The sequence below is a fragment of the Aotus nancymaae genome, unplaced genomic scaffold (assembly GCF_030222135.1).
Source record: "Aotus nancymaae isolate 86718 unplaced genomic scaffold, 86718_ANA_hifiasm-v0.15.2.pri h1tg000006l, whole genome shotgun sequence".
Taxonomy (NCBI): Eukaryota; Metazoa; Chordata; class Mammalia; order Primates; family Aotidae; genus Aotus; species Aotus nancymaae.
Genome location: NW_026988417.1, coordinates 51,403,357 through 51,428,940, shown reverse-complemented (window position 1 = coordinate 51,428,940; position 25,584 = coordinate 51,403,357). Strand labels below are relative to the sequence as shown.

Here is a 25,584-nt window from a genome sequence, read left to right as displayed (position 1 = left end):
GCTAAAGGATTACGCTCAAATGATAGGCCACACATAGCTATCAAAAGAAGTATACTTTAGACTTTTATACATGGTTCTAAGCACTTTAACATATCAACTCATTTAATGATCAAAACAACCTTTCAGGGTAGGTGTCATCATTAGCCCCATAAATAGGGAAACTGAGGCACGGAGAGCTTCAGTAACACGTTCAAGCTACACAGCTAGTAAGTAGAGAGGAGGTCAAATAGATTAGCCACATGGCCTAGGATAGAGTCTCTTCTTAATACAGTACATTGGCTTTCTTTCACTTCCTAAGACACACCGTTTGATGGCATCAAGCTTCTGCACTTGTCATTTCCTCTGCATAGAAAATTAGACCCCTATCTTGATATTGCTGGTGTCTTGTCATTGAACACTTCATTCAATCTCTAGTACATCTTCCCATTCTAATTTAATATCTCTTATCAACTAAAATTAGCTTCTTCACTTATGTGCCACTAGTCTGTTTCCCTAACAAGAAAAAAAGGCTCTGCAAGAGCAGGGCCCTTATGCATTTTGTTTGCCACTAAATACCCCAGCAGTCAAAACAGGGCCTGGCACACACCCACAAAGCAGGTGATTAATAAACATTGGTCAAAATGATGAATGAATGAATTCTTATGTTCCTTATGCCAAGTGATTTAGGGCTGGTACCTGCAGAAAGTTAGCCTATCTCAATTGTGTGTGTGTGTGTGTGTGTGTGTGTGTGTATTTTAAGATAACACAATTGCATTTCCTTGAAAAGATTCTGTATTTCAATTTTCCACTATCAAAATAGCCTTCCCTTTAGTCTTATTTAATTCTATTATTAGTCTGTCTCAAAGAAGTACACATTTCTATTGGAAAATATTCAAGCAGGGTTCCCTGTATAAACTAGTCAAAACATAAAAATTCTAAGGTCCTTGAGGGAAAGATTTCTACTGTATCTACAGTATCTACTATGTTTTCTGGCTAATGGTAAACACTCAACAAATATTTATTGAATGAATGACTGAATGAATGAATGATTATTAAGAAAAACAATACATCAAGAGGAAATCACAATCATTTTTTAAGTCATCGAAATCTGACATCTTACCTGTAACTGCAAAATTTTCGACTTTTTTGCTAAGTCTTTGCTTTTCTTGTTCAAGCTGATGAACAACAGTTTCTAGATCTGATTTTACAAGGAGTTCATCACTCAGTCTCTCCTTTTCTTTATGGCATAAGTTCAATTCCTACAAATTATAATACCATAATTAAGATTTCTAACATCTTTATAAAATACTATCATACTTAAAAGTAAAATAGATTTTTATAAGCATATTTATATAACAGCAACTTACATGTGTGTGCAAACAATTAGTCAAATATATGGTTTCAATTAAACTTAATTATTGTTTGCAGCTGAAGGTACCATAAAACACAAATATCAATAATGTTTCTTTGTGGATGGGAGAATTATTAGATTTTATTTTCTTCTAGTTTGGCATGTCGTCCTATTTTTTTCTAAATGAACATGTACTTACATGATTTAAAAAATTAGAGCTTTTTCATGGTTAAGAGAGCAGTAGTAAGACAAAGTCTTTTAAGACCACCACATACAGTGTATCTGTAACTATACTGGTTATTCTCTCAGTCTCATCTGCACAACAAGGATAAGACCAGGACACTAAGGATTCACTGGCAAGGATGAATCTATGGTTATGAAGTATTTTCGATGGTAACCAGTATGTCCCTATGGTAAGTACTTAATAAATGCTGACTATCAATATCATCATCCTTATCTTAAAAATACATAGAATCTTGTATTACTGGAAAAAATAAGAAAAGTAAGAAAGTATGGCAACATGGCAACCTCTTATTGTCAGCCAACACTAGTGAAACTCGGTCACAGTTCTGAGACAAGTGTTATGAATCACATCCAACATTTAGTGCACATACAACTAGCAGTGAACAAACAGCAAAAATCCCTTGCTCTCATGCTTCCTTTTAAATTGACATATGCCACCAGAACACTCCAGCTAGACTGTGTAAAAAGTATACATAAAGAAAGAACTTGGAAATTAGTATTTACCTTTCTTTCCAATCTTAGAGAAAACTCTTCCAATTCAACAGGATATTTTTAAAAATCCTCAATCATTTGGGCGACTACTTGCTTTCTACCTATAAGCAAGACACTCTTTCTGCTAGCTCCAGACTTTAGGACTATGTGCTTTTTCTGTATGTTATATTTAGGCTTCTGTTGGAATGACCACTTCCTTAGTCATTTGAAGACTACCAGAACAAGAAATGTGACTAGGAAAATGGTTTGTATTATCAAAAAAGCTACTAAAAGAAGACTGGGTTGAGCACAATGGCTCATGCCTGCACTCCTAGCACTTTAGGAGGCTGAGGCAGGAGAATCACTTGAGCCCAGGAGTTTAACACCAGCCTGGGCAATATAGTAAGACCTCATTTCTACTAAAAAAAAATGCTAGGCACGGTGGCGCATGCCTGTAGTCTTAACCATGCAGAAGGCTGAGGTGGGAGGATCACTTGAGCACAGTGGGTCAAGGCTGCAGTGAGCTATGATTATGCCACTGCACTCTAGCCTAGGTGACAAGGCAAGACCCTGTCTCTAATAAATAAATAAATAAATAAATAAATGAGGATGGAGTGCCTTTTGTAATAATCAACAAATATTTCAAGTAATTAATTTCTGGTGTTAATACTAGTCAAGTCATAAAGTAGTTACAAGAATGTAAAATTTTAGCACCTACTATCCATAAGATTAAAGAACTATAAAAATATAAACTTGCACATCCATGTAGTAGAATATTACTCAGCCATAAGAAGGAATGAAGTGCTCATACATGCTACCACAGGCAAGAACCTTGTAAACATTATGCTTAGTAAAAGAATCCAGACACAAAAATATATGACTCCCTTTATATGGAATGGCCAGAACAGACAAATCCATAGAAATAGAAAGTAGATTAGTGGTTATCAAGAGCTGAGCAATAAAATAAGGCATAAAAAGTTTCTTAATGATAATGCTGGCAATTCAACATGACATAAACTTACCAGTTGAAGTTTTGCCATTGTTTCTTCAAGATCCCGCATTTCAGAGAGCTTTCTTTTAATCTCTTTCTAGGAATAAAAAGTCTATTAGGTATATACTTAAAAGTCTAAGAATACTTATCACTAAGTCACAATGCAAATAAGATCAAGTCATTTTGCAAGTATTTCACATTCCCTCTTACCAGTGAGATCTGAGGCCTTATCCCTAACAATCAGTTTCAATGAAGAGGTAAAATTGCGGCTTCTCTTTAATCTTTGGTATCCTGAATGTTTACAGGGGCCTACCTGTAACATCTGAAGAAGGCCACTTGAACATCTTGTAGGATCTTCCTTGGGCCTCAGATTTTGGAGTAATCTTATGGCACTGTCATTTCCTGAATTTCCTATTTGCTTTCTCCACACCTGCTTTTACCAACCTGGATCCCATCTATACTGTCACTGAGAGAGCCGAATGCCAGGATCAAAATATTATGACCCTATAGGAATATTTTGTTGAGCCAACTTGTTATTTCTGAGCATTTGCAATGGGACATGGGAAGCTGTGTTTAGTATGCTGTGTGTACAAGCATAGAAGATGCAAAAGGTGGTGGAAAAAGAGAGAAATGAGATACAGGAGTGTTGCAATGAAACTGAAACCACAAAAACAGAATTTAAACTGCACTCATTATGTCCTTTTTCAAGATTGTGTTGGTGGTCTGGGGTCCTTTGAGAATCCATATGCATTTTAGAAGTTTTTTCTATTTTTGCAAAAAAACACCACTGGGATTTTGATAGGTGTTGCACTAAATGAGTGGTATGGACACTTTAACAATACTGAGTCTTCCAATCCATTGACACGGAATGTCTTTCCATTTATTTGTGTCTTCTTTAACTTCTTTAGCAACGTTGTATAGTTTTTCAAGTGTACAGGTTTTTCATCTCAATGGTTAAGTTTATTTCCAAGTATTTTATTCTTTTTGATGCTATTGCAAATGGGATTACTTTCTTAACTCCCTTTTTGGATAGTTTATTCTTAGTATATAGAAAAACATCTGATTTTTGTGCGTTGATATTGTATCCTGCATTTTTGCTGAATTGGTTTATTAGTTCTGGTTTTTGGGGAATGTCGAAGGCTTTCTACATATAAAATTATGTCATCTGTAAATCGAGATAATTTTATTCTTTCTTCGCAATTTGTATGCCTTTTCTTGCCTAACTGCTCTGGCTAGGACTTCCAGTACTAGGCTGAACAGCAGTGACAAGAATGGGAATCCTTTCTTGTTCTTCATCTTAGAGGAAAAGCTTCCAGTTTTTCACCACTGAGTATGATTCTTTGCTGTGGGCCTTTCATATACGGTTTTTTAAATACTGTGGTAATTTTCTAGTCCACTAAATAGTAGAAATGGCACTATATAAAATCAATTTGGTGATGTAAAGCAGTGGTCTTCAAACTGGATTATACTTACTCCTGGGATAAAATGAACATTTTCCAAGTATTATATAAAACTATGGTATGTACATAGTTTTAAGGAATCAGCATCTGAATCTTTAATTTGCATATTCAGTGCTTCTTAAAAATGATCTACTTAAGAACTTGTCTGTGGCCCAAGTATCATGTGAGTTCTGCATTCCTACCCTCTCTTTTATAGCTGCCTTTCTCTCAATGTTCAAAGAAGGGCATGTATCTCATTCATGCCCCAAAAGTGCACTGTCTAAAGATAAAAAAAACTTTTGGAGTACCAGATCAAAAGATAATCTGAATATTGGGGCTGGCTAACGGCTTTAAATAAGACACTATTTTCTCCCACTATATTTCATTAAAAGATAGATGTATTCCCAATAAAATTTTACTTTTTTATTTCATAAATATCAACATTTGTGGTATATTTGTCACTTTAACACTCTGAGATAGATGTATTCCCAATAAAATTTTACTTTTTTATTTCATAAATATCAACATTTGTGGTATATTTGTCACTTTAACACTCTGATAACTAATAATTGTAATGATAATACTATTCAGATAAAAACGTTAACACCTTGAATCTTACAGTTATGGGAAATTTTTAAAAATTAAAAATTTATTTTTTTCCCCATTAGATAGGCTGACAATATTTTTAAATTAAAAAATTCATTCTTTTAAAATTTGTTCTTTTTATTGCACAGATATATGATAGTGTGATCATGAAAAAATTTTCAGGTGTAAAACTAGTTGAAATAGGATAAAACTTTGTGGAAATTTTAAGGAGAAAGGATCATTTAGACTTTACTGGCTATAATTAAAAGAACAATTTGATAGTTATATTTTAAGATATTATATTTAAAATAGAATGGAAATATCACCCTTTGCATTTAAACTTAAAAGATGAAAAATGTTATTATAATTACCAACTTGAAAATGTGCAAGGACATATATAGTTTTAAAAATACTTTTAAAGAATTCTCGGTGGCCAGGCATGGTGACTTATGCCTGTAATCTCAGCACTTAGGGAGGCTGAGGCAGGAGGACTGCTTAACCCAGGAGTTTGAGATCAACCTGGACAACATAGTGAGAGCCCGTCTCTGCAAAAAATTAAAAAATTAGCTGGGCCTTGTGGCATGCAACTGTAGTCCCAGCTACTCAGGAGGCTGAGATGGGAGGATTGCTTAAGCCTGAGGAGGTTGAGGCTGCAGTGAGCTATGACTGTGCCACCACACTCCAGCCTAGTCAATAGAGCAAGACCATGTCTCAAAAAAAGACAGGCTGGGCGCGGTGGCTCACGCCTGTTATCCCAGAATTTTGGGAGGCTGAGGTGAGTGGATCACCTGAGGTCAGGAGCTCGAGATCAGGCTGGCCCACATGGTAGATTTTAGTCTCTACTAAAAATACAAAAATTAGCTGGGCATGGTTGCAGGCACCTGTAATTCCAGCCACTCAGAGGCTGAGGCAGGAGAACTGCTTGAACCCAGGAGATGGAGGTTGCAGTGAGCCCAGATCGCGCCACTGCACTCCACTCCAGCCTGAGTGACAGAGACTATGTCTCAAAAAAAAAAAAAAGATTCTTGAGCAAAAATGACATAGAGGGGAAACTTCAGAAGCTCTCTCACAATGTGGAGATAAAAGATAGAGATTAGCTCTCTTCCCGCCGCCCAAGATGCCGAAAGGAAAGAAGGCCAAGGGGAAGAAGGTGACTCCGGCCCCTGCTGTCGTGAAGAAGCAGGAGACCAAGAAAGTGGTCAATCCCGTGTTTGAGAAAAGGCCAGAGAATTTTGGCATTGGACAGGACATTCAACCAAAAAGAGACCTCACCCACTTTGTGAAATGGCCCCACTGTATCAGGTTGCAGTGGCAGAGAGCCATCCTTTATAAGCGGCTGAAAGTGCCTCCTGCTATTAACCAGTTCACCCAGGCCCTGGACTGCCAAACAGCTATTGAGCTGCTAAAGCTGGCCCGGAAGTATAGGCCAGAGACACAGCAAGAGAAGAAGTGGAGGCTGTTGGCCCGGGCCAAGAAGAAAGCTGCTGGCAAAGGGGACGTCCCCACTAAGAGACCACCTGTCCTTCGAGCAAGAGTTAACACCATCACTGCCTTGGTGGAGAACAAGAAAGCTCAGCTGGTGATGACTGCACATGACATGGATCCCATTGAGCTGACTGTCTTCTTGTCTGCCCTGTGTCGGAAAATGGGAGTCCCTTACTGTATTATCAAAGGGAAGGCAAGACTGGGATATCTAGTCCACAGGAAGACCTGCACCACTGTCGCCTTCACCCAGGTTAACTCGGAAGACAAAGGCGCTTTGGCTAAGCTGGTGGAAGCTATTAGGACAAAGTACAGTGACAGATATGATGAGATCCACCATCACTGGGGAGGCAATGTCCTGGGTCCCAAGTCTGTGGCTCGCATTGCCAAGCCTTGAAAAAGCAAAGGCTAAAGAACTTGCCACTGTAGAGTTTTCTGTAAACAAAAATAATTAAAACCATACAAATTTTCCTTCAAAAAAAATAAAACAAAAAAGAACGGAGATAAAAATCTTGAAGGAAAACAGACTAGAGTTTGGAGATCCATCCTAAGAATAGGTGTGCTTCAGAGAGACACCCAAACTAGAAAAAATACAATCATTTAGAGGGTGTAAACAACACTTAAGAAAACCCTAAATTACCAAAGCAAAAAAACAAAGAGACACACAAAATAAACCAAAAACCTGAATGCAGATATCAAAAGGGCTCAAGCTCACTGTGTGCTAGGAGAATTACTGAACACTCTCACAACCTACACATATCATTCATTACCTTTGCTTCCCCAAGCTCTTTATCAGCAGTCTCAAGCACTTCTTCTTTATGTCTTTCCAACTGCTGCGCTAACTGATCTATTTCAGTTAATTCTTGGCAGAGTTTTTCATTTTTGTTACTTAAATTAACAACTTCAGATGTCACTGTTTCCTTGGTTTCCATGAGCTCTTGTATATGCTTCTCCAGGTCTTTATTAGCTTGTTGAAGAAAGTCAACCTAAATTGGAGTTGTAATTTAAGGTGTATAAATTGGAAAATTATCCTAAACACCGACTTTACAAATAATATTTTAAAAAACTGTATTTTAAGAGATATTGAAGATTAAAACTACAGCTATTTTATATTTGCAAACTTATATTATTTGCAAAACTAACCATGTGAAATTTGATGAAAGTATATATCCATCGGCTTTGATTTTCAAGCATAGAAAGGATAAGAAATTTGTGTGAACTTTTTCCCAATACAGAGTTCTATATGACAAGAATATCATGATATAGTAATTCTGTCTGTGGCCCAGGCAGCTCCGTCATACCAAAATTTCTAAAGTTCATGGGTCATGCTGTATGGAACTCTGCTGCTCTTTCAGCCTTAGGTCAAATGCATGGCAAAGGAATCTACTATGTAAGTAGATAAAAGCTAGGTAGTTAATTTTTATATACATGTTTAATTTTTTAATGTTATAAAAGAAATACATACTTATAACAGTTTTGAAAAACAAAGAAGAAAACCAGAAAGAAGAATATCCCACCACACAAAGATAAGTTTGTTAGCATACTTTGGTATATTCTGCTTGCTTTCTCTTTCCAAGTCCATATATACATTTTCTTAAAACCAAATTGACAATCACGTCCCCAGAGTTTATTCTCTTCCTTTAAATTGTTAATGTTATGGTATATCTTAATTACTGCCTCATTAAATAGTCTTTAAAAACATGATTTTTCAACAACTCCACCCTATTTCTGAATACCACGGTTCTATCAAATTTTTCCTATTATAAATAATAACTCAGTGAACAACTCCTACCACTTTTACAAACCAATAGACCATTATAAACATATAGTGTTTATTATAAACACCATTATATACATTCAGTGAAATAATTATAAAAGCCATTACCTGAATATTTAACTGAGCAATAAGCTTTTCATTGGTCTTATTTCTAGACTCCAGAGAGAGGACATCAGGAGAGCGACCACCATCCAAAGCAACTGACAATCGTTCTATCTCTCGTTCTCTTAGCTCAATCTGAAAATATAAAGTCATGCTGTCATTTCAAATAATCTGGTTTGTAAACAAATGATTAACACTGAACAAACATTTCTTTGGATATATTTTCTTATGTTCTGATGTATACAAGAGATTAACATTCATATTTATGTCCATATATTATATGCATATATGCAGAACAAAAATAAATTACATAGAAAATGTCAACAGAAGTACTGTCAATATATCTTTCATATTATTTTTACTACATAGATTCTTCCTAATTAGGTTTTTGTATTTTTTTTCCCTTAAGATTTAACAATGTTTATATAAAAAGAAATTTCCTAGCAGATTACATACATGCTCAAGTACTGGAACTGAATCTGAACTACTTCAGTTTCTGATAGAATAAATGAGTAAGTGTAACATACTAGGAAAAGTAGGTTGCTACTGAACCTTGATATTAAAAAAAATAGGAAACTGGGGTGGATTTAATTATCTGTTATTTATGTAAGAATGTGGAAAAGCTCACACTTTTAAGCTTTGCTTTTTTCTTTTTTTGAGATGGAGTCTCACTGTCACCCATCTGGAGTACAGTGGCATGATCTCGGGTCACTGCAATCTCTGCCTCTTGTTCAAGCCATTCTCCTGCCTCAGCCTCCTGAGTAGCTAGAACTATAAGCATATGTCACCTGGCTAATTTTTTTGTATTTTTAGTAGAGATGGGGTTTCACCATGTTGGTCAGGCTGGTCTCGAACTCCTGATCTCAGGTGATCCACCCGCCTCAGCCTCTCAAGGTGCTAAGATTATAGGCGTGAGCCACCACACCTGGCCCAAGCTTTGATTTTCTTAAAATAAATAAATAAAAAACAAACATTCCAAACACACCAAAAAGTAACAACAACATGGTATGTTTGAGACCGCATAAACAGCTCAGTATGAGTGGATGTAACATACATCAGACCTAGTAGTTGGAGATGTCTGAAGAATCAGGTGGAAACTAATTATGATTACCCTGGACTAAAAGATGAAACTGACAGGAATAAAACCAGAGGCAGGGAGACCTAATGCAGGAATACATAAGAGACAATTAATGACTAAAATAAAACAATGGTAGAGGATAGAACAGAAGAATTCAGTTTAAGAAGCATTTAGCCAGGATTAATGACAGAACTTGGTGAGTGGTATGTGAAGGCAAGAGAAAGAGATCTAGAAAGACTACAGAATGTGCACTTGGGCAAATGCTGATGCTACCAACCAAAGGAGAGAATATAGGAAGTTGAAACCAGAAGAGAACAAGTTCAGTATAAGGCATATGAGTACAGAAAGACTACATCCAAGTGGAAATGCCCAGTGTGAAGTTGGGTACATGGGTCTGGAGTTCAGCAGAGAAGTCTGAGCCAGAGAGAGATGGAGGACTCATCAACATACAGGAGTAATATTTTAAACCAAGACAGCAGATGAGAACACTTGAGGAGAGAAACAGAAGAGGAGAAGGGGTCAAAAACAGAATCCAGGAAAAAAATAATATTTCAGGGAGTGGACAGGTGAAAAAAAGCCAAAAAAATATGTTATAAGAGGCTTGAAAAAAAAGAAAACTGGAAAAAAATGAAGTCATGGAAGAGTTTCAAAGAAGAATTATCAATAATATCTAATACCATAGAGTAGGTCAAGAAAATAAAGCCTGTAAGAATCCTTTTGGATCTAGCAATTAATGTTATTGATGTCATTAACTAGACCAATTCACGTAGTGGGTGCGGAAGACAGACTACAATAGGTTAAGGAGTGAACAAGAGGTGGAGAAACAGAGACAGAAATGGAGATATCAAGTAAGACAGTCTTTGGAGAAGTCTGCATGGAGAGGGAGAAGGAATCCTCAAGAGGGAGAGATAGTTAAAAGAGTTTTTTTTAAAGAGATGTTAGTTATGGCCGGGCGCGGTGGCTCAAGCCTGTAATCCCAGCACTTTGGGAGGTCGAGGCGGGTGGATCACGAGGTCAAGAGATCGAGACCATCCTGGTCAACATGGTGAAACCCCGTCTCTACTAATACAAAAAAAAAAAAATTAGCTGGGCATGGTGGCGCGTGCCTGTAATCCCAGCTACTCAGGAGGCTGAGGCAGGAGAATTGCCTGAACCCAGGAGGCGGAGGTTGCAGTGAGCCGAGATTGCGCCATTGCACTCCAGCCTGGGTAACGAGAGCGAAACTCCGTCTCAAAAAAAAAAAAAAAAAAAAAAAAAGAGATGTTAGTTATGACAAGAGTAGTACCTCTTCATAGGATTGCTATGAAGATTAAATTAATTAATGCTCGCAAAGTGGTTATATACCTACTTGGTAAAGAAAAAAAGAACAATTGATTAAAGTAAGGTCCTAAGGAGAAAAGAGGATGTGGGGTCAAGAGCACAGGCAACTCAGCCTTAAGTAAGAAGAACAATACCCTGCCCACTAAGTCTTAAGACAGCCTAAGTGCAAATATGGCTCATTTTAAAGGTAGAGATAGAAAGCTGAGACAAGGTGACATTCTCAGAAGATGAGTATTATAAGTTGGGAAGACAGCTTAAAAATGGCAAAACCTGGAATATGTGCTGAATAAAACAGAATAAACTCAAGCAAAAAAAGACAAATAACTGATAGGCAGCAGAGTAAGCTCAACTAAGATTGAGAACCATAATAAATTGGTGGCTTTAATCAGAATGGTCAAGCTGTTTTCTCCAAACACTTCAGCCACCTCACAGAGATGGTAAAAACTTTCTGTTCATAAAGTACCCAGAATAAATGAAAGTGTAATTATAAAATGCAAAATGCCAATAATACTAAACTCATGTGCATATTGGATATTTTCAACATCTCTTCATGAAGTAAGTTTTTTGGTTGACATTATGATTTCCTTTCTTTTTTTTTTTTTGAGACAGGGTCTGTCATCAGGCTGGAGTGCAGTGTTGCGATCTGGGGTCACTGTAACATCTGCCTCCCAGGTTCAAGTGATTCTCCTGCCTTAGCCTCCTGAGTAGCTGGAATTACAAGTACACGCCACAACCCCGGCTAATTTTTGTCAGTAGAGATGGGGTTTCACCATGTTGCCCAGGCTGGTCTTGAACTCCTGACCTCAAGTGATCCACCCACCTCGACCTCCCAAAGTACTGGGATTACAGGCATGAACCACCATGTCTGGCCAATTTCCTTTAACTCCATTTTTATCCAAATAATCTTCAAAACACTTTACAGACTTAGTTATACCAACATCTAAGTTACATCTATATTTGTGCATGCAGATCACTCATAAATAAAAATGCAGTCATATGCAGAAAATGAAAAACGTGTTACCCAATTAACCTTCAGGAAACATATTAAGAAAACAAGCCTGTAATTACTCAGATGAAAATTTAGCCAAGACACCAATAGAAATTATGAAAAGACAAAACTTGCTATGGTTATAGCAATAAAAACTTCAATAAAATATCTCCTGAGATGAAAAATGTAATATGGTTAGAAAATTATATTTGGGGAGATAAATGATTCAACTAAAAGAAAAAACAAACAAAAAACTACTATTCACCTCAATGAATAGTGAAGGGAATGGACTAAGTAAGTGCTCTAAAACCACCTAAGCCATTCCAGTTATGAACTCTATTAACAAACCTGATGAAAAAGATAAAAGCTGTGTAAAAACTCAGTTTTGGTAATATCAAATATAATCCAATTCTATTTACAATCACAGCATACCTATCTCAATCTCTGCTATGCAAGTAAATAAAAATCCTACCTGCTTGCTATAATCTCTCACCCCACTTTCCATCACTGCTAACTTTTCTTGTAGCTGGTGCACTTCCTGCTGAAGTTCTTGAATCCTGAAAAGCACTTTAAATTAATGCCAATATACTTTTGTGAAGAAATACAAAATAATAAGAAATGAAACTAGATGTGTTCCTTCATAAATTCTATACTTTCAGCTTCTCTAAGACATAGAGCGTATTGTGCCAAAGGGTCCTCAAATCAACATAAAATATAGTACATCATCATGGAGAGTTGGTTTTTAAGAATAGATTAAAAACTGAGTAGTAAATAATTTGAAACTCAGATACATCATGCAAGACACACCTCACTATTGCATTTGATCCCCAGGAAAATGCTTTGAGGTACTGCTGCCAATTCTTAAGTTAAGAAAACTGGGAGTTCACTCCGAAATTTACAGGCTTAGTAAGTGAAATAAGAAACTAAAATGTGTTTTCTTATCCTAACTAACCTTCTATTGTCTAATACTACTTTGAAACCCTGGAGAGAAAGATCATGTGTAACTACAGCAAAAAACCTATTCCTTCTAGAACTTATTAATTCTAACAGAATCAAGATTTTGTCCAAATTACTTCAGTTGTACAGGTACAATATGACACAATCCATTTTCATATTGGAAGGACAAAGTCTGAAGCCAGGTCTGGTGTTTTTTTTTTTTTTTTTTTTTTTGAGACAGAGTCTCCCTTCGTCACCTAGACTAGAATCTAGTGGCCCGATCACAGCTCACTACAGCCTCAACCTCTACAGCTCCATCAATCCTCCCACCTCAGACTCCCGAGTACCTGGGACCATAGGCGCATGCCACCGCACTTGGCTAATTTTTACATGTTTTGTAGAGACAGTTTTTCCACGTTGGCAAGGCTGGTCTTAAACTCCTGGGCTTAAGCAATCCTCCCGCCTCAGCCTCCTAAAGTGCTGGGATTACAGGCATAACCACAGCACTTCCAGCCCCAGGTCTGCTTTTAAAAGATTTTCCATGGGGTGGAGTAAATGAGGCTATATACGGCCTGTACCTGCTGTTACTGGAACCAACATTTTATATTAATCTAGGTTTAAGAGAAGAGTATGTATGCAACTGCACTCATATAAATGCATGAATGACTCTGAATACAAACAAAATGTGCATATATAAATTAAATAGGACAGTTGAAAGAGACTAATGTCACTTACGCATCCCAAATAATTCCCTAAATAATAATAACACATTGTCTGAGAAGTCTCAGATTATAAGAACGAAACACTTCCCTGTTAAGGTCAAATAACTATATAAAAATATTGGCCAGGCATAGTGGCTTATGGCTGTAATCCCAGCACTTTGGGAGGTCAAGGCAGGGGGATCACTTGAGGTCAAGTGATCCTGGTTAACATGGTAAAACCTCATCTCTACTAAAAATACAAAAAATTGGATCGCTTGAGGTCAAGTGATCCTGGTTAACATGGTAAAACCTCATCTCTAATAAAAATACAAAAAATTAGCCAGATGTGGTAGCAGGTGCCTGTAGTCCCAGCTACTCAGGAGGCTGAGACAGGAAAATGGCTTGAACCCAGGAGGCTGAGGTTGCAGTGAGCCAAGATCGTGCCACTGTACTCCAGTCTGGGCAACAGAGTGAGACTCTGTTTCAGAGAAAAAAAAAATACTGTGTGACAACTGAGTGAAGAGATCATCATCAGTAGCTTAACAGGGTCTCACTCTGTCTCCCAAGCTGGAGTGCAGTGGTTCAATGTCGGTTCACTGCAACCTCTGCCTCCTAGGCTCAAACGATCTGCCTCCTAAGTAGCTGGGTCTATAGGCGCATGCCACCATGCTTGGCTAATTTTTAAATTTTCTGTAGAGACAAGGTCTCACTATATTGCCCAGGCTGGTCTCAAACTCATGGGTTCAAGCAATCCTCCTGCCTTGGCTTCCCAAAGTGCTGAAATAACAGGCATGAGCCACTGCACCTGGTCCCAACGCACTCTTTTAAATTGCTCTATTGAGATTAATTACTCCCCCCCGAACATTCTCTGCATAATTTAAAAAATAAAAAGCTACCTGCATAAACTATTTCCATTAGTGTATTCCATAGTTTCAAATGCTTCTCCAGCTATTACCATGGAGACTAGTACTCATCCCTTCCTTTGAGCCTCTTATAATTATCTGAATTGCATTTTGTGAACTTCTCTTGTCTCATCTCTAGTACTGGGCTACAAGCTTCTCAAAAGCAAAAACACCCATCTTCTTCAAACCTTTATATCATCAGAACACTTACACAGTGCCTTGCCTAGGAGGCTTAATAAAGTTTCAATTAAATGGAATTTATATCTGATGCAAATGTAAGGAAATATAAACGCAGAGCTAGAGAAACCATTAAAAAAAAGTGAATTTCAAATCCAGTTACAAATCTCTTCATATTTAACTGGCATTTGACATAAATCTGAAGTAATAAAGATTCCTGTAAAAGATACCTCTTACTTGGAGATGACACAAAATGTCAAAGCAGCTCTACTGAAACAAGTCCTTGATGGCATTAAATTATTTTTAAGCCAGTATGAACAGAAATCTTAGATATATGATCTATTTGATCAAAGTTTCAAAACAAGTAAAAACATTTTATGTCAATCTGAAAGTATTTACTGAGTGCCTGTGCAAAGTTCTGTGCTAGACACTGGAGAGACAATAGTTAACAAGACAAAAAGCATTCCCATCAAGAAACATACAGCTAATTAATTGAGTGCTCAATTAACTCAAGCCAACAAAGAATTATTTAATGCACCTGTTATCAGCCACTTGCAGGAGGTCTGCAATGTAAGGGTCATCTGGTTGCGGAACTGGATATGAACTGACTTCAGAGGGAGGAACCGGTTCATCAATTTGCATACGCTGGCGCCTGAAAGCAATACTTCTTTTTTTGCCACCTAAAAAGAATGAGTGTCTTAAAAAATTAAGAAGAAACAAAACCATGTCTTAGAATTAAATATTCCAGGTTAGCCTTTTGGTTATAAAGTGTGTCTGCAGTTCATATTACATATTGATAAAATATTTTCTCCATCAATATGTAAATATCCACTCCGATCTTTAACTAAACAATGCATTCCTAAAAACCTCAACAAGACCTGGTTATCAAACAAGTTTTTTTTTTTTTTTTTTTTGAGACGGAGTTTCGCTCTTGTTACCCAGGCTGGAGTGCAATGGCGTGATCTTGGCTCACCGCAACCTCCGCCTCCTGGGTTCAGGCAATTCTCCTGCCTCAGCCTCCTGAGTAGCTGGGATTACAGGCACGCGCCACCGTGCCCAGCTAATTTTTTGTATTAGTAGAGACGGGGTTTCACCATGTTGACCAGGATGGTCTCGATCTCTTGACCTCGGGATCCACCCGCCTCGGCCTCCCAAAGTGCTGGGATTACAGGCTTGAGCCACCGCGCCCGGCCTCAAACAAGTTTTATATGCCTGCATGCTTGGCATATATGTCCAGGCTTATTATGTTTGTCCACTAGATGGGGATCAGACTTTGGCAAGTTTAAAAACTGAATGTGCCTGTGGCGTTCACTATTATGAGCTCAAGAAATTATCACTAGCAGAAAACTGGCAGTGAGAACTAAAATATACATGCTTATTAAGTAATATCAACATAGCAGATAACTGAAATTGTAAGTAGCAAAGTTAGAATATAATGAATGGAATGTCATTTGTAATATAAAGCTGTGCTATAATCTGAATTAGGAGGGAATGTTTTCTTAATCATTACAGATAGTAGGACTATATTTTCTTGTGGCTAGATTTATCTTATCTTGGCCAAAATACATGGACAATTTATCTTTTTAAGGATTTTGCCAAGATTAGAAATGTATTTGAAAAACTAGCAGATCCTTGTGAAGAGCAAACATAATACACAATTTTGTCTCATTAAAATTCTAACAAATTATGTATACTCCTACCTCAGTTTTTGTTTGTTTGTTTGTTTGTTTTTGAGATGGAATCTCGCTCTGTCGCCCAGGCTGGAGTGCAGTGGCACGATCTCAGTTCACTACAACCTCTGCCGCCCAGGTTCAAGCAATTCTCCTGCCTCAGCATCCCAAGCAGTTGGGTCTACAGGTGTGAGCCACTACGCCCAACTGATTTTTGTATTTTTAGTAGAGACAGGGTTTCACTATGTTGGCCAAGCTGGTCTTGAAACCCTGACCTCGTGATCCGCCAGCCTAGGCCTTCCAAAGTGCTGGGATTACAGGTGTGAGCCACCATGCCCGGCCCCTCCTACCTCTAGTTTTAAGGATGAGAAAACTGGGCCAAAAGTATTTAATTAACCTGTTTGACCTGAACAAAGCTAACCACTTGCTTCTTTCTTTACCTCCTGGTTTTCCTTCTTGGTGGCTCCTCAGTTTCTTTCAAAAACCGTCTTCTTCTACCAGTCCCTTAAATACCAATTCCCCTAGGGTCTGACTTTGGGTCTCCTCTTTTCTCAGTCTACATAATTTCACTTGGTAATTCTTACTACACACATAGCTTCGATTACCATGAGACTCCAATGACTCTCAAATTTGCATCTCCGCCCAGGCCCACACTTTTGAGAACAGATCTACATATCCCACACTGTTTACCAAAAATTTAGACATGAATGTCTCATGGGTATAGCATACTCCACACATCCAAAAGTGGACTCCTGCTCTGCTTCCCACATTCTCTAACTTAAGAAATAGTATCATCCTCCACCTACTCATTCACTCGAAAGAGAAGTCTGAGAATTCCTGTGCTTCCCAAATCTACATTTAGTCACCATATTGATTACACATCTTGAATCTCTCTGGAGTCTATCCCATTCTTTCCTCAGGAAACCTGATTATCCCCCCTTTTTTTTTTTTGCCTTAATCTTCTAGTAACTTCCAAGGTTGACTCCCACTTTTCTCCATCTCTTCTGCTTTTGGCTCACAGTCCCAGTGCCCAGCTCATTTCCTACACTATCTCATGCTCCACTGAGTCTTCCCCAAGCCTGGCTTCGCAGTTCTAATCTGTCCACTCTCAGAAGTCTCCTCTTCACTCAGCTTCAGGCACAAAATAACATGACAACACTTTGGCCTTTGTCATCACTCAGAACTGTTGGCTTCTAGTTCTTTCAACTTCAAAATTCCATTCTGACTGCAACCTTCATAGCAACCAAATTACTTTTGGTCCTCACCATGCTCCTCAATCTCTCCATCTTGACCTAGTCTCATAATCCAGCAGCCTCCTGTGACTCACTTACTTCCATAATTTTGATCCCATGGTTCAGATTCTTAATGATTTTGTCACTAATATTGGAGATTCTTCCACCAACCCATACCTGCTGAACAATCACCAACTCTGGATATGGCCCATCATTTCTTTTTCTTTTTTCAAGACAGTCTCACTCTGTCATCCAGGCTGGAGTGCAGCAGTGCAATCTCAGCTCACTGCAAACTCCTCCTCCCAGGCTCAAGCAATCCTCCCACCTCAGCCTCCCAAGTAGCTGGAACTACAGAGGCTTGTGCCATCATGCCCAGATAATTATTGTATTTTTGGTAGAGATGGGGTTTCACCATGTTCCCACACTGGTGTCGAACTCTTGGGTTCAAATGATCTGCCTACTTCAGCCTCTCAAAGTGCTAGGATTACAGGTGTGAGCCATTGCACCTGGCCCCATCATTTCTTTTACTTGCTCTATAACTACTGAGCATAATGCTAAAAATAATAAAATAAATTAAGAAGGTACATAATTTCCAAATTCTTTAATAAGTATGGATTACTTTTACAACTAAAATAATAATGGTAATAGTAAAAGAAAAAAGAATTTAAAATATTGATTAGAGAAAGCTCTGGGCATCAGAGTACTTGTACCTAAGTAGCTAATACTACATACATTTCTAAGCACATGTATAAACTATTACCTGGATCATTAGAAGTAAATCAAGAAGTTTATAGTCTATTCAATATATGTTTCCAAACACTAAAGTCTAAGCATGAAAATCTAATCCGAGTCCTATTTTAGTCAATAGTTTTATTATCTTTAAAAGATCAAATGTGTACAATGTGTCTTGAGAAGGAATCAATTTACCTGGAGTTTGTACTACAGCATGCAAATTCTTTTCTTGAAGTTGTTGAATTCTTTCATTCTTAGCTTTGCTCTCTTTCTCCAATAGTTTGAGTTTATGAACATATTGGTTATTTAGAAATTTCAGATCAGATGTTTCACGTGCACACTTCTTCAATGAAGTTTTCAACTCTTACAAGGAAAAAGATTCAAAGACCATTTTAAAGGTCAAGAAATCCATGAAGTTTTTCCATTTCACAAAATACAAAAAGTCGTATCAACTTAAAAGTCTCCACCTGCTTCTTATGAATGCTTTAACTGAAGCCTATTACTTCTTCTACTATTATTAACAAATCTGCAATTAACTCACTAAGCACAAAAAGAAATTCATTTTTCAGCTACTGTTGAGCCTAATGTACATCACAGCTCTTGCTCCAGTAAATTGGGTCTGAAGCTAAAGGATTTTGAATTTACACCATGTATTAGATAAAATTTTCTACTGAATATAAGAATAATTCATACTAAGATAACCATATAATTACCTTTTCCCTACTACCTTTCAAATCATCCTATTCTACTTGACAGCTCAAAGACTGACTATAAAACAGCATGATACAGCCGGGCGTGGTAGCTCATGCCTGTAATCCAAGCACTTTGGAGGCCAAGGTGGGCGGATCACCTAAGGTTGGGAGTTCAAGACCAGCCTGACCAACATGATAAAACCCCATCTTTAAAAACAAAACAAAAACAAAAACAGCATGATACATGGTTTTCACCTCATTTACTACTTTTATTTTCAGTAAGGGAAAAACAAAAGTTGTTTCAAGAACATTTCTTCAATTCCAATTTAATATTCCCTATGGCAATTTTAATTCTAAAAATTTAATCCACATATAGTGAAGACTATCATAGCTATAAAATGCACATTTATTTTCCTTCTCAGGAACTCTTCAACATACCCTACAGTATTTCAGGAGATATTAGCAGAAGGACTATCATATTTTCTTTTTTTTTTTTTTTTTTTTGAGACAGAGTCTCGCTCTGTTGCCAGGCTGGAGGTGCAGTGGTGTGGTCTTGGCTCACCACAACCTCTACCTCCTGGGATCAAGCAATTCTCCTACCTCAGCGTCCCGAATAGCTGGGATTACAGGCATGCACCACCACGCTCAGTTAATTCATATTTTCTTTTCTTTTTTTTTGAGACAAGTTTTCATTACGTTGCCTAGGCTGGTCTCAAACTCCTGGGCGCAAGCAATCCTCCCACCTCAGACTCCCGAGTAGCTGGGATTACAGGCACACAGCATCCAGCTGCAGGACTACCATATTTTCTAATTGATCGCTTTAAAATTAGATATTAGCCTTTCCTCCATATAAAACAAAAAGGACAAAGACATTGCATTTTAAAAATTACCAAGTTTTCACTTACCTTTAATGTGTTGGTCTGAGTGTTCTCTCAGTTTCATTAACTCTAGGTACAATTCATTATTTTCTCTACTCAATCTTGCATTTTCAAGTTTATAGGGTTCCAAAACAAAATCAAAATTGGCACTTTCTTTTTCAGCTTTCACAGCAGATAATTTTGATTGCCGAAGGCTCTCTGTTGTATGAACTAAGTCACTAAAAGAACAGAAAATTTAAATACCAGGAAACATTTCATTAACTTTCTAACAACTAAAAACATATTTCTAAAGAGTCATGTGCCACATAATAACATTTTGGTCAACAACAGACCACATACAGGAAGGACAGTAGTCCTGTAAAATTCATAACGGGGAGCTGAAAAATTTCTATTGCCTCATGATATCCTGGCCATTGTAACACTGTAGCACAACACAGTATCTTTTCTATGATTACCTATGTTCAGATACACAAATAGGTACCATCGTGTTACAACTGCCTATAATATTCAGTGTAGTAACATGCTGTGCAGCTTTGTAGCCTAGGAGCCATAGGATATATACCATATAGCCTAGGTTTGTGGTAGGCTAAACTATCTAGATTTGTGTAAGCACACCCTATGATTTGGTACAATGACAAAATCACCTAATGAATGACACGTTTCTCAGAACCTATCCCCGTCATGAAGCTATGCATGACTGTATTTGAAGACCAGTGAAGCAGTCATAGAACTTAAGGGGGAAAAAAAGAACTTAAGGGAAAATTGTCTCTCAACTATATCAGATACCCAAAAGACTATAATTCTATTCACAGAGAAAACCCTCAGAAACGTTTACTTTGAACAGTATAGCATGAGTGGTGACCTTTAGAGTTCTGCAATGTGGAAGGTCTGGACTGAGGACAGTGAAAAAATAGATGAGCTTCAGATGGTTTAAAGCCTGTTAGAATATCTACCCTTTTCTTTACTGAAGCATGAGTTCAATCAGAAATAAGGTAAGTGGATTAGGGATCTTAAAACTGTATTTTTGTCTTTACCTGAAAAGTTTTTCTACCAAAGGTAAACACTCCACTGTCAGAGTCTGGCGGTATCCCAGCTGATCCAGTCTTTTTCTAATATTAATATACTTTCTTTCTACAGCTGTAGTCATCTTGTCTTCCAAAATAAGTTGTATTCACTTCCAAAAATTAAAGTCCTGAGAGAAAAGAATAAAACATCGTTATATTATAGCTGTAACTGTTGTTTCACAATAAGAAGAAAAAATTCTTTTAATATGAAGCAATTATTTTTTGTTTTTCTTCAGGTAGGCAGCCTTCTGGAAAATTCAGATTTAAAATCGATGCTTACGATATTTCTGTTGCTGGATTAAAATAAATATCTCCTCATACAACTAAATGTTAAAGTTAAAACAATAAAGCTTCCAGGAGAAAACAAAGATTTTTCCTAAGCCTGAAGTAGGCAGAGAATTCTTGGATAGGCCTCTTTTAAAAGCACTAAACATAAAAGATAAATTTGATAAATTAGACTTCATCAAAATGTAAAATGTCTGCCCATCAAAATACTCAATTAAGAAAATAAGGCAAACCAAAGAGTGGGAAAAAATATTCACAATATCTCACAAAGAATTTGTATAGAGAATATAAAAGGAACTCTTATAGCTCAATAATAAGACAAACATCCCAATAATAACATTAATTTGGGCTAAAACTAAAACTTTGTTGTGCTAAAGACTTGAACAGACATCTCGCATAGGTGTCTGAATGGGAATAATCATATGAAAAGGTGCTCAACAGTAGTCATCACAGAAATACAAATTAAAACAACAAGGTACAATTTCTCCCAAACTAGAATGACTAAAATTATAAGGACCGACAATAGCAAATGTCACAAAGATCTAGAGCAAGTAGAATCTTCACACATTGCTGAAAGGAATATAAAATCACTTTGGAAAAAGTCTGGCAGTTTTTTACAAAGTTAAACATACTTCTAGGCTGTAACCCTATGATTCTATTCTCAGGTATTTATGGAAATAAAAAAGACTCTACAAGAATGTTCACAAGAGCTTTACTCATAGTAGACCCAAACTGAAAACAACCTAAACCCCCATCAACAGCAGAAAGGATAAACTATATTTACACAATGCAATACTAAAGGATAAAAGGAACTACTGATACACATCAACGGTATGGATGAATCTCAGAAACATTATTTGAGCAAAAGAAACCAGACATACACTGTATCACTCCATATACATGAAGTTGATGAACAAGTAAAATTAAACTATGGGGACAGAAATTAAAACAGTAGTTGCCGGCGGAGGTGAAGCGGTTGCGATTGTCAGAGTTAAGAGAGTACCTTTTAGGGTAATGAAAATATTACATTGATTGGGGTAGAGATTACACAGGTGTATACATTTACATAATGTTCTTTTCAAATAGTACACTTAAGATCTGTCTCACCATGTCAATTTCACTTCAATTTAAAAAAAAGACAAAAGTACCTCTGTACAAGTCTGTCTTTGTCTTTTTTAATGTTTATGAATATATTCCTATCAATCTGCCCTAAAATGGACTTTTCCAAAGATCATTTCTTTTTTTTATATATTTTAATTTTTACATTTTTAGAAACAGGGTCTTGCTATGTTGCCCAAGCTGGTCTCCAACACTTCAGTTCAAGCTATTCTCCACCTCTGCCTCCCAAAGTGCTGGGTTTACAGGTGTGAGCCAATATACTCAGCCCAAAGATAATTTCTTTCGAAACTTTGTTCTTTTCTAATTTCTTTCGAAACTTTGCTAACTGTAGTCATGATAGTCATAATTCTAAACCACATAAAACTTTTGTTTTATATCTGTTGTTCTCCACAATATATAAAAAATACATTGCATGCATGAGCATACATGTAAAAATCGAACCCCACAGCTACCCTGGGAGGGAGAAAGATCAATGATATCATCCCTACTTAACTCTTCCAAAACCACGGGGCCACAAAGTAGGTGGGTGGTCATCAGAGACCAGGTCTTCTAAGTCCCGGCCCGGCACCCTGGTTTCTGTACCATGCTGCCTCAACTTACCAGATCACTTTTAAATTAGTCGTTCTCCTTGGTTACTCCTTTCTATAAATCTTTCTCCTTGCTCTTGTTAACTTTTTCTAAATGGCTTCCTCATGGATTTCCTAGGTTCTTTCCACAAGAGACACCTAAGTGACGCAGGGTTTTCAGGGAAATTCCTGCAGACATCAGAAATACACCTGACAAATCCATATGTATTACTAGCAGGGTGTAAACTTGCAGGGCGTGCACCACTCAAACATTTCCCCTCTTTGTTACCAAGTCCAGTTACCCAGAGATAATACCTCCTCATATCCTGCTTTGGCGGGGAGGCAATGAGAATAAATATGAATCAATAAATCATACCAGGGCCTCAGGACAGATTAAAATCCTCCCAGACAAAAACATGTTAGGCAGTCTCACCCATGAACTACTGTCCTCCCACATAATCCCCATCCAGACATGGAGGCTATTACTCTTAAGTTTCCAGAGAAGCAACATAAAAGGTTAGGTTTGCGGAGGGGGGATCCCCCATACATATATGTGTAGAAGTATTCATCTACTTAACTCTGGGGGTTGATGTCTGAAAACCAGTACATTTAATTTTTACAAAAACATTGCTGTGTGTATGTACGTGTGCACAGGAGCTAAAAACATAAACAAGAAATCCCAAACGACAACAAAGGAACCCGTTAGCTGTGGTTATCTCGGAGTCCTTCCTTATTGAACTCAAAGGCTGAAAAGCAGCGGTGATGCTTCAAAGGAGCTGGGCAAAGATTAAGTAAAAGCTGTCGTTCTATGCTTTGGGACATTTTTGCTACAAAGAGAGTGGGTGATTGTTACGCTGACAGGGCATTTTAATGTTTAAATCGATCCATTGGTCAACAGCAAGTCTGTCTGCACGGCCCACACTGACGCTCCGTGACGAGCCGGGCCCAAGCTCTCCCCCGGCCAATCTCCGGTTTGCAACTTTACCGTCGGGTGTTGACGGAAAGCGGGTGTGGAAGCGGGGCCGGTGCGAAGAGTCCTCGCGTCCCTCCCCGCCCGGTCGGGCCCGGTCCAGCCCCACTTCCTCTGGCGGCCGCGCGGCCTCCAGGCAGCGCCCGAATCCGGCCCGCGGGGACCTCCCGGAAGGCAAAGGCGCCGCCACTACTGGCGGCGGCGGCCCCCTCGCTTCCGCGGCCGGACTCACCGGCAGCTCCAGCCGCCGTTCCCTCCGCCTCCAGCTGCATTGCCCTCGGGCCTAGAGTTCCCCACTAGCTCCTTCCACTCAGCCGCGGGCTCCGACGCTAGAATAGTTTGAGAATGGCGCGGAGGGACGATCGCGGCCGACACGAAGGAGGCGCCGCGGTTACCTCGGTAACGGGAGCGGCGGACGATACGCGGCGCGCGGCGGGGACGCGCGCGGCGACGGTGGCGGCGCCCTGGTGCCCGGAAATGCAACGCCCGTACAGCGCGAGGCCACGGCGCCCCCTGGAGGTCGGTGCCCGCGGCCGGCAAACGCCACACCTCAACTGATGCCTGAGCGGGCATCCTCTTCCTTCTGTCGGCCAGATGTGTGGATCTCCTGCTGCGTGCGGGGCGAAAACGCCGCCCAATTACTGGTCCCTGTAGCGGAGTAGCCTTCACCTGCAAGGTGAACACCTGCTCACCACGTAATCCCCAAAGGCAGATATCAAGTTGTCCCTGCAACTTTTCCTGACAACCACCCAATGCAATTAATTGTCCCACAATCGTATCTCCCTGAGGCTCTGTGTAGAACCATAGAATTCATACATCAAAACACAATCATTTGTTGATCTGTCTCTCCCTGCCGCCCCCAACTGTGAATTCCTTGAGTCAGAGACTATTTTACTCAGCAAAACATTTGTCAGTGGAAATAAACTGTTTATAGTCCACGCACAGATGGAAAACACCTAGTAAATCCCTAAAATTCCCTTTCTCTCCTAAAAATTTCCCAGATGATCAGGAGTTCCATTCTTTCCTGTTTACTTTTCTCCCAAGTAGGCCTTCTGAGACAGGAGAATAGGAAAGGAAGTCAGAAGACTGACTAGTGGCCCCTTCTCAGGAAAATAGGCATAAGGCTCCACTTGATAGGGAAGCTGAAGCAATTTACCAACCCTTTCTGCAGTAAACAAATCTGGTATAAGCTGGAATGGGACAATCCCTGGAAGAGGAGCACATTCGGGGCAAAACGTGTCCTTACGATAACCTTTTATTATAATAAGCTCCTTAAAGCTCATACATACAAAATGCATATCATACCTACACTTAAAATTATGGCAAACATGCGCAGGCGCACTAAGAGAGAAAAACAACAAGAAAACGGATATGACAATTACAGGAAATCCCCTCCCTAAGAGTCAAGGAAGAGTAGGAAGTGAGTATAAAAGAACAAATGCTATATTAATCCAGGGCTGGTACAACTTCAAGATCAGCTCGTTCCTTTCTCTGGAACATCCTTTGCTTAATAAATCTTGCAGAGTGGTTATTTGTGTGTCTCATCCAATTCTTTGTTCATAACACTAAGAACCTGAAACTCCAACTTCCAATCCGATAACGTTTTGGTGAGCCAGTCAGGAGGTAAGCCCAGAAGAACTGGGAGTTTTTATTTTCCTTTTTTTTCTCCTCAGCTCTTTTGCTTTGGTTTAAAGCTGCCTTTTGCTGGCATGGGTTGGGGAGTTAATAGCCAAAAAGGTGCTGGACACTTGAGGACTTTGGTGACAAGATAACCTGACTGGGGAATGGGGCAAATAGGTCCCATGGGGTGTAAGATCAATCCCTGCAATGGTGAGGTGCATGTTTGTGTGGCTA

At 38.6% G+C, this 25,584-nt stretch overlaps 1 protein-coding gene across 2 annotated transcripts in view; it reads right to left on the bottom strand.

The window, feature by feature from the left end:
• CEP135 (centrosomal protein 135) overlaps positions 1–24,077 on the bottom strand; it is an 83,033-nt gene extending 58,956 nt beyond the window's left edge. Inside the window, exons 1-10 of one of the 2 annotated variants that reach the window (XM_012441173.3) lie at positions 23,963–24,077; positions 20,761–20,918; positions 19,754–19,944; positions 18,352–18,519; positions 15,061–15,202; positions 12,279–12,363; positions 8,427–8,555; positions 7,312–7,527; positions 3,067–3,132; positions 1,100–1,238 (exon numbers count right to left, since the gene is read on the bottom strand). In XM_012441173.3, the coding sequence (XP_012296596.2) occupies positions 1,100–1,238; positions 3,067–3,132; positions 7,312–7,527; positions 8,427–8,555; positions 12,279–12,363; positions 15,061–15,202; positions 18,352–18,519; positions 19,754–19,944; positions 20,761–20,873 (1,249 nt within the window). In that variant the 5' untranslated portion in view covers positions 20,874–20,918; positions 23,963–24,077. Of the gene's footprint in view, positions 1–1,099; positions 1,239–3,066; positions 3,133–7,311; positions 7,528–8,426; positions 8,556–12,278; positions 12,364–15,060; positions 15,203–18,351; positions 18,520–19,753; positions 19,945–20,760; positions 20,919–22,794; positions 22,893–23,962 lie in introns of those variants that run through there. The other variant, XM_012441174.3, reaches the window with a different exon arrangement.
• Between the last annotated feature and the right edge of the window lie 1,507 nt (positions 24,078–25,584).